The following is a 9,815-nucleotide window of genomic DNA, read 5'->3' on the forward strand; positions in this document are numbered from 1 at the left end:
AGACCCTCGCAGCAACGCGATCACATCGCGTTGCTCCGGGGGTCTCAGGGAAGCCCGCAGGGAGCCCACTCCCTGCGCGATGCTTCCCTGTACCTCCGGTACACCGCGATCATGTTTGATCGCGGTGTGCCGGGGGTTAATGTGCCGGGGGCGGTCCGTGACCGCTCCTGGCACATAGTGCCGGATGTCAGCTGCGATAGGCCCCCCCGTGAGCGCGGCCGATCAGCTATGACGTACTATCCCGTCACTGGGAATTAAGTCCCAGGTCACCTTGACGGGATAGTACATCATATGGGATTAAGGGGTTAATCACGTTTTATTCCACTTTTTGTTCAGCTGTATGATGAAAAAGCATAGTTTTTTGCAGGTTTTTATTTAATGTTTTTACGATGTTCACTGTAGGGGTTAGCTAGTGTGACAGTTTTATAGGTCAGATAATTCCAGTGTTGCGATTTATTTATTTTTTTTGCAATTTTTTTGCTCCTGTGCCTTGCATGATTGCTATGACGTACCTATACATCAAAGGTTGGGAACTCCAATACAACCATGACATATGGGTATGTCAAAGGTCATGAAGGGGTTAAATCTGCCAGTTGACCACTGATTGAGCCCAGTTATACCAATATTATTTGCTGAAAATATGCGCACAGCAGTGTACATAGATGGCTTCTCACAATTTTATGCACAGTTAACTTCACCAGTATGGATATAAATTTTTATTTAAAAAAAAATTATGGAAAATACAGTGCATATTACAATAACAGTATTGTGGATGAAATTTCACCAAGGTCATGCTGTCATGTAGAGTAAATGCTGATTTTTTTTCTGCTGCAGCAGTGGTTTTGTACTCTGATAACATTTACATGGTGTATGGTTGTCATATGTCGTACTTTAGACTCACTTTATTAGCCTGATATTGTTCATTGCCACTTTCTAAAACAGGTCACACTGTTGTGCAAAGTGGCCTTCATTTGCCATGATGCAATCCTGCATTTTTCCTTCTTTAAATAATAAAAAAAAAATCTCCTTTACATTAACATCAAGGCATTATTGCTTTTCATTTTAACACCAGCAGATGGCATTGCAATTACAATAGCCTGGCATCACGTAGTAATGTACGGCTGGTAATCAGGTACCCGAATGTGTCAGTCCTGCTGCACTGCATGAGAGAGACATGAGACAGACAGAAAGATAGATAGATAGATAGATAGATAGATAGATAGATAGATAGATAGATAGATAGATAGATATGGGGTAGATAATAGATATGGGGTAGATAATAGATAGAAAGATAATAGATATGGGATAGATAATAGATAGATAAATAGATAATAGATATGGGATAGATAATAGATGATAGATAATAGATAGATAATAGATATAGGATAGATAATAGATAGATAATAGATAGATAATTGATGATAGATAATACAGTTAGTCCTCGGGTTACGACGGTCTCGAGTTATGTCGTTTCATGGTTACGACGCTTTATACGACGCCTCATTCCGACCTACGCGGTTTTGCGTCGTAAGTCGAGCTACGTGCAACTAGCGATGGAAGAATAGAGTCCAGTACTGTACACTGTACCCATTTACACGAGGAAAACGAGTCTCCTGCACGTCATAACACCCTTCATTATGGCTCCCAAATGTAAGCTAGACTCATCTGATACCAGTGCATCAAAGAAAAGGAAGGCCATCACCATGGAGGTGAAAGTGGATATCATAAGGTCGATCTGATAAGGGGGAAACACCAACAGAAATTGGCAGGTCATTAGGACTTAGTCGTTCGACTGTCGCTACGATTATCAAGGATAAAGATCGCATCCTTGAACATGTGAAAGGATGTGCTCCTATGAAAGCGACAGTGATAACAAAGCAGCATAGTGGGCTTATTATTGAGATGGAAAGATTATTGGTGCTTTGGTTGGAAGACCAAAATCAACGCCGTATCCCTGTGAGCCTTATGGTTATTCAGGAGAAGGCTAGGCGACTGTTTCAGGCGTTGAAAAGAGAAAAGGGGGAAGGTAGTGAAAGTGAAATATTTGTGGCGAGTAGGGGTTGGTTTATGAGGTTTAAGGATCGTGCCAATTTCCATAACATTAAAGTGCAAGATAGTTACATAGTTATTAAGGTTGAAGGAAGACTTTAAGTCCATCTAGTTCAACCCATAGCCTAACCTAACATGCCCTAACATGTTGATCCAGAGGAAGGCAAAAAAAAAACATGTGGCAAAGAGTAAGCTCCACATTGGGGAAAAAAATTCCTTCCCGACCCCACATACGGCAATCAGACTAGTTCCCTGGATCAAAGCCCTATCAAGGAATCTAGTGTATATACCCTGTAACATTATACTTTTCCTGAAAGGCATCCAGTCCCCTCTTAAATTTAAGTAACAAATCACTCATTACAACATCATACGGCAGAGAGTTCCATAGTCTCACTGCTCTTACAGTAAAGAATCCGCGCCTGTTATTATGCTTAAACCTTTTTTCCTCCAGACGTAGAGGATGCCCCCTTGTCCCTGTCTCAGGTCTATGATTAAAAAGATCATCACAAAGGTCTTTGTTCTGTCCCCTCATATATTTATACATTAAAATAAGATCACCCCTTAGTCTTCGTTTTTCCAAACTAAACAGCCCCAAGTGTAATAACCTATCTTTGTATTGCAGACCCCCCAGTCCTCTAATAACCTTGGTCGCTCTTCTCTGCACCCGCTCCAGTTCAGCTATGTCTTTCTTATACACCGGAGACCAGAACTGTGCACAGTATTCTAAGTGTGGTCGAACTAGTGACTTGTATAGAGGTAAAATTATGTTTTCCTCATGAGCATCTATGCCTCTTTTAATGCATCCCATTATTTTATTTGCCTTTGTAGCAGCTGCCTGACACTGGCCGCTGAATATGAGTTTGTCATCCACCCATACACTCAGGTCATTTTCATTGACGGTTTGGCCCAGAGTTTTATAATTAAGCACATAGTTATACATCTTATTACTTCTGCCCAAGTGCATGACCTTACATTTATCCCCATTAAAGCTCATTTGCCATTTATCACCCAAGCTTCTAGTTTACATAAATCATCCTGTAATATAAAATTGTCCTCCCCTGTATTGATTACCCTGCAGAGTTTAGTGTCATCTGCAAATATTGAAATTCTACTCTGAATGCCCCCTACAAGGTCATTAAAAAATATGTTAAAAAGAAGAGGGCCCAATACTGACCCCTGTGGTACCCCACTGCTAACTGCGACCCAGTCTGAGTGTGCTCCATTAATAACCACCCTTTGTTTCCTATCCCTGAGCCAGCTCTCAACCCACTTACACATATTTTCCCCTATCCCCATTAATCTCATTTTATGTATCAACCTTTTGTGTGGCACCGCATCAAAAGCTTTTGAAAAGTCCATGTACAGTACATCCACTGGGTTCCCTTGGTCCAGTCCGGAACTTACCTCTTCATAGAAATTGATCAGATTAGTCTGACAGAAACGGTCCCTAGTAAACCCATGTTGATATTGGGTCATGAGGTTATTCCTCTTCAGATACTCCAGTATAGCATCCCTTAGAATGCCCTCCAGGATTTTACCCACAGTAGAGGTTAAGCTTACTGGCCTATAATTTGTGATCACTATTCCCCAAGTGACCCCCAACCCTTATATTTGATATGCGGTCTGGCCTGTTGGTTAATATTAGGTCTAGCAGTGCCCCCCTCCTTGTTGGGTCCTGAACCAGTTGTGAAAGGTAATTGTCTCTCATAGTTGTCAAAAACCGATTACCTTTGCTGGAACTGCAGGTTTCTGTTCCCCAATCTATTTCAGGGTAGTTGAAGTCCCCCATAATAATGACTTCTCCTTGAGTCGCAGCTTCATCTATTTGCTTTACGAGGATATTCTCCATTGATTCCATTATTTTTGGAGATTTATAACAAACCCCTATCAGTAATTTATTATTTTTTCCCCCTCCCCTTATCTCCACCCACAGGGACTCTACATTTTCATTAAATTCACCTATATTATCACGCCTGATGGGTTTTAGGGACGATTTTACATACAGACACACCCCACCCCCTCGCTTATCTGTACGGTCATTTTTGAAAAGGCTATAGCCCTGCAAGTTAACAGCCCAGTCATGGCTCTCATCCAGCCACGTCTCAGATATCCCCACCATGTCATAATTATGCTCCAACAACATTAATTCTAATTCGTCCATTTTGTTGGCGAGGCTTCTGGCATTAGTATACATGCCCTTGATGTTCCTCTCTGTACCTCTATTCTTTCTTAAATTACTAACTGTTCTAACCCCATCCCCCATGCCACCGCCACCCCCAACTTCCTTATTTGTGCCCAGGTCTCTATCTGCACTATCTTCCCCTCCTATAAATTGAATACCCTCCCCCCCAATCCCTAGTTTAAACACTCCTCCAACCTTCTAGCTATTTTCTCCCACAGCACAGCTGCACCTTCCCCATTGAGATGTATCCCGTCCCTAGCGTAGAACCTGTAGCCACCTGAGAAGTCAGCCCAGTTCTGCAGGAACCCAAACCCCTCCTTCCTACTCCAATTCTTGAGCCACTTATTAACCTCCCTAATCTCCCATTGCCTCTCTGGCATGGCACGTGGTACAGGCAGTATTTCGGAAAATACCAAGTTGGAGGTCCTTGCTTTCAGCTTGCAGCCTAATTCCCTGAAATCATCTTTAAGGACCTTCCATCTACCTCTAACTTTGTCATTTGTGCCAATGTGCACCATGACCGCTGGGTCCTCACCAGCCCCTCCCAGTAATCTGTCCACCCGATCAGCGATGTGTCGGACTCGAGCACCAGGTAGGCAGCACACTGTTCGACGATCCCTGTCTTTGTGACAGATTGCCCTATCTGTTCCTCTAATAATTGAGTCCCCCACTACCAGCACCTGTCTGGCCTGCCTTGCTCTCCTAATTCCCTCCTTACTGGCGCAGTCACTCCTCCGGCTTTCAGAGGACATGCCTGGCTGCAGCAGTGCTACCCCTGTACTGGCACCCCATTCATCTGCCAACTTAGCAAACTTATTGGGGTGTACCAGATCAGGACTAGCCTCCCTGGCACTCTTCCCTCTACCCCGCTTCCTAACTGTCACCCAGCTTGCTACTTCACTGTCCTGCAGCTCCATCCTACCATCCCCCCCCATCTATCCCATTAAGGGTCTGCTCAGTGAGCAGAAGACTCCTTTCCATATTGTCTATGGATCTCAGTGTTGCCAGCTGCACATTTAGATCCAGAATCTGGGCTTCCAAATGCTCAACGTGCTCACATCTCGCACAGCAGTATGCACCCTTGACCGGCTGATCAAGGACTGCATACATGTGGCAAGATGTGCACTGGATGGCATTAACAATAGTGGAGCACATTTCCTAATGGGGATTGCACCAGACAAAAGCGTTAAATAAAAATAAATACAAAGTATTAATAAAACACAGACAGCAATTCAGTAATTCCTCCCTTGGAAACTCCCTGAATCCAAAGTCACTGAATCACAAGTCACACTTACCGCCGTTCACACTTACGCTCAGGTCACACTCAGCTCGTTCACACTCGCTAAGCTGAAGATTTAAAGATTTTTTTTTCTTTTTCCCCTGTGCGGCAATCAACCTTGCTGTTCAATGCACTTCCAAAAAAAAAGGATGAAGCTGCTAGTGCTGATGAGAAAGCAGCAACTGAGTTTCCTAAAGCATTGGCTGAGATAATTGAGGAGGGTGGTTACTGTGCTCAACAAGTGTTCAACGTGGATGAGACAGGCTGTTTTGGAAACGTTTGCCTAACCATACGTACATCGCCAAGGAGGAGAAGTCAGCACCAGGTCATAAAGTCGGCAAGGAGAGACTGACTTTGCTTCTTGGGGGCAATGCTGCTGGCGACTAGAAACTGAAGCCCATGCTGGTGTATCAGGCTGAGAATCCAAGGGCACTCAATGGCATGTCAAAGGGTCAACTACCAGTCATCTGAAAGTCTGATAGGAAGGCATGGGTGACACTTGCAGTGTTTGATGACTGGTTCACCAACCATTTTGTGCCAGGCGTGGAGTGGTATTGTACATCAAAGAATATCCCCTTTAAGGTGCTGCTAATTCTGGACAATGCCCCTGGACACCCTGCCCATCTGGATGACTTTAACCCTAATGTCAAGGTGGTTTACCTTCCACCTAATACCACTGCCCTGTTACAGCCTATGGACCAAGGAGTCATTGCTACATTCAAGGCCTACTACCTCCGAAGGGTCATTGGTAATGCTTTAGCAGCAACTGAAAAGAATAAGGGCTTGACTCTAAAGGACTTTTGGAAAACATACAACATCCTTGATGCTGTGAATAACATTGCTGATTCCTGGGATGAGGTTAAGCAGACCAGTATGAATGGTGTGTGGAAAAAACTGTGTCCCCAGTTTGTGAACGATGTCACAGAGGTCCAAGTGTCAGTGACTAGTGTCATAAAGAAAGTTGTTGATATGAGTAAGACAATGAATCTGGAGGTGGAGGAGGATGATGTCACAGAGCTACTGGCATCTCATGGAGAGGAGTTATCTGCTGAGGACCTTATGCAACTGGAGAAGCAGATGATAGAGGAAGAGGAAGACATACCATCCCCAGAACCTAAGAGATTTACAAGGCAGGGCTTGGCAGGAGGTTTTGCCCTGATACAGGAAGGGTTGTCAAGGTTTGAGGCTGAGGATCCCAACATGGAAAGGTACACTAGGGTTGCCAGAGGAGACATGGATTCCCTTAGGTGTTACAAGGAGATCTTGGAGGAGAAGAAGATGGTCTCCTTCTAAACTAACCTGCAGCAGTACTTCAAGAAGGTAGAGAGGCCTGCAACAGATCCTGCAACAGATCCTGTACCTGTACCCTCTACCTCAGCTGCCCCTCTTGACTCACCTGCCCCTCTTGACTCACCTGCCCCAGTATCTCCAGCACCTTCTGCAGCTTCCTTCCAATAAGCCTGTTCTCTCTTTGGAATTGTTATCTTTGTTTATTACAGTACACTGTTTATTACTGTTACAGCACTTACAGTACAGTATTTCATTATTAAACGTAATGTACTGCACAATATTTTACTGTACCTATGTTTATTGATAACTATGTAGGGCACTGTGTTAAGATAGGTGTTTGGATAGGCTAAGTGTTTGCAGTACTATACTGTTATTATGGTACAGTACTGTATGAACATATGGTCCGACTTATGTCGAAATTCGGTTCACGACGCCGTAAGAACCGATCAACATCATAAGTCGAGGACTACCTGTAGATAAATAGATAGATAGATAGATAGATAACTGAAAAATAGTAGCTATCTGACCCACTTTTTTGTGCCAATTTTGATTTATTCTTCCATATCGAAATACACGTAACATTTCAGTAACATGACTGGATTTTGTCTAAGATCCTGGGGATCACCCCTTCCTATGCTATTACGATGCATTCTCTGCTTTCCTTATTGCAATAGATAGATAAATAGCTGGGTAAAGAAGGTTAGTAACACTTAAATGTATGATTTGGCATGGGTCAATAAAGTACCCTCACTTTTTTTGGAGTACTGCCTGACTGCGCAAATATTTTATTTTACCAGTAGTGTTGAGCATTCCGATACTGCAAATATCGTGTATCGGCCGATATTTGCTGTGTCGGAATTCCGATACCGAGTTCCGATATTTTTGTGATATCGGAAATCGGAATCGGAAGTTCCCAGTGTATGGTTTCCAGGGTCTGGAGGAGAGGAGACTCTCCTTCAGGCCCTGGGATCCATATTTATGTAAAAAATAAAGAATAAAAAAAAAAAAATATGGATATACTCACCCCTCCGACGGACCCTGGACCTAGCGGTGCAACCGGCAGCCTTCGTTCCTAAGAATGAAGTGAGTGTACAAGACCTGCGATGATGTCGCGGTCCTGTGATTGGTCGCGTGACCGCTCATGTGACCGCTAACGTGACCGCGACGTCATCGAAGGTCCTTCACTCTCTGCATTCTTAGGAACGGAGGCTGCCGGTTGCATCGCTAGGTCCAGGGTCAGTCGGAGGGGTGAGTATATCCATGTTTTTTATTTTTATTCTTTATTTTTTACATGAATATGGATCCCAGGGCCTCAAGGAGAGTTTCCTCTCCTTCAGACCCTGGGAACCATCCAGGATACCTTCCGATATTTGTGTCCCATTGACTTGTATTGGTATCGGGTATCGGTATCGGCGATATCCGATATTTTTTGGATATCGGCCGATCCAATCCGATACCGATACTTTCAAATATCGGAAGGTATCGCTCAACACTATTTAACAGTTTATTTTCGTTTATTTAGCACTTTTTACAAAGGGTCTTTAATAAGTTATCTAACCCAGCATATTTTGTTTGAACTTTTCTGTGTATGTTGAAGCTTGTCGGAACATGCAGCACAGTAAAAGTTCAGTCTGATGAATGCGCTGGAAGTGACAGGATGGCAAGTACAGTACAGTGAGGCTCTATAAAAGAAAGTGAGGGATTTGGAACTTTGCCCCGTGATTAAATTCCTTACAAAACAAGGCGATTTGGACTGTTTTCATGAAAGTTCACTTCCCTTAAAAGTCAGGTTATAGACTTTTCTACAACCAATGAATAATCTACTGTAAAATTTGTAACGATTCAGAAAACCCACATAAAAACTGGACTGAAGGCACATTTCTGGGTTTTAAATTAAAATTGTCATGAACTGAAATATTATATTATGCCTTCTTATTTTATAGTTGAAAAGAAGAATAAAAATACTTATAAAACTTTGAAAAAAAATGTTATATTCCTACAATAAAAATATATCAGATCACACAGGGAAACATCAGTACAGAACCAAGTGAAAAGTATAAAATTCACGACCTTTGAAGTTAAAGTCGTATAAAGACAAGCATAAGAAGAGTAAAAATGTGCTGGAAACCTTTGAAAAATAATGCGCAACTTTTATATGTAGGGGTTGCACGGGTCAAGGTGCCTTGCTGGGGGACCCTAGACACTAGCGAAAAGGGTTCCTAAAGCCCCCGTCTCACTAAGCGAGATTGCTAGCGAGATCGCTGCTGAGTCACAAGTTTTGTGACGCAACAGCGACCTCAGTAGCGATCTCGCTATGTGTGACACGTAGCAGCGACCAGGCCCCTGCTGTGAGATCGCTGGTCGTGTCGGAATGGCCTGGACCTTTTTTTGATCGTTGAGGTCCCGCTGGGTAGCACACATCGCTGTGTTTGACACCTTACCAATGACCTCGTTGACGACTCAGACACTGAATCGTCATAATAGCTCCCATGTGACATCGTTGTACAGGTTGCTACAGGTCGCTGGTGAGATGTCAAACAGTGAGATCGCAGCTGCGATCGTTGGAAGATCTCACTGTTTGATATCTCACCAGCGACCACATAGCGACGCAGCAACGATCCCTGACAGGTCGTATCGTTGTCGGGATCGCTTTAGCGTCGCTAAGTGAGACGGGGCCCTTAGGGTGCGTGTGATGTTAGCTTCTGCAAATGTTTCCCTCTGTGGCCACAAGCTATTAGATGACACAGCAACCCCAGATGTAACATATAGATAAGGAAGGATTCAGTCAATTTTATAAAAATAACAGCCTATTAACTCATCCATGCTATACTTTTCGCAGCGACCACCCACCGTTTTAGGAAGCCCATGGGATATGTGCACTGAGTAATGTACCTGTACACATACACAGCCAAATTTTAGATACTAAAAATGTATAGTGTTCAAATAGTTACAAAAAGATGAAACAGCAACTAGACAAACATATACTGTTCTTGCACAGGGACCCTTTTCTTTCTG

At 43.3% G+C, this 9,815-nt stretch overlaps 1 protein-coding gene across 1 annotated transcript; it reads left to right on the forward strand.

Moving 5' to 3' along the window:
* The first annotated feature begins 1,637 nt into the window (after positions 1-1,637).
* On the forward strand, positions 1,638-7,034 carry JRKL (JRK like). The gene is given in 4 exon segments (XM_077299258.1): positions 1,638-1,730; positions 1,732-2,124; positions 5,659-5,770; positions 5,773-7,034. Coding segments are annotated over 4 exon segments (1,629 nt in total). The 3' UTR covers positions 6,804-7,034.
* Positions 7,035-9,815: the final 2,781 nt, after the last annotated feature.

Source organism: Ranitomeya variabilis, chromosome 3 (genome assembly GCF_051348905.1).
Source record: "Ranitomeya variabilis isolate aRanVar5 chromosome 3, aRanVar5.hap1, whole genome shotgun sequence".
Taxonomy (NCBI): Eukaryota; Metazoa; Chordata; class Amphibia; order Anura; family Dendrobatidae; genus Ranitomeya; species Ranitomeya variabilis.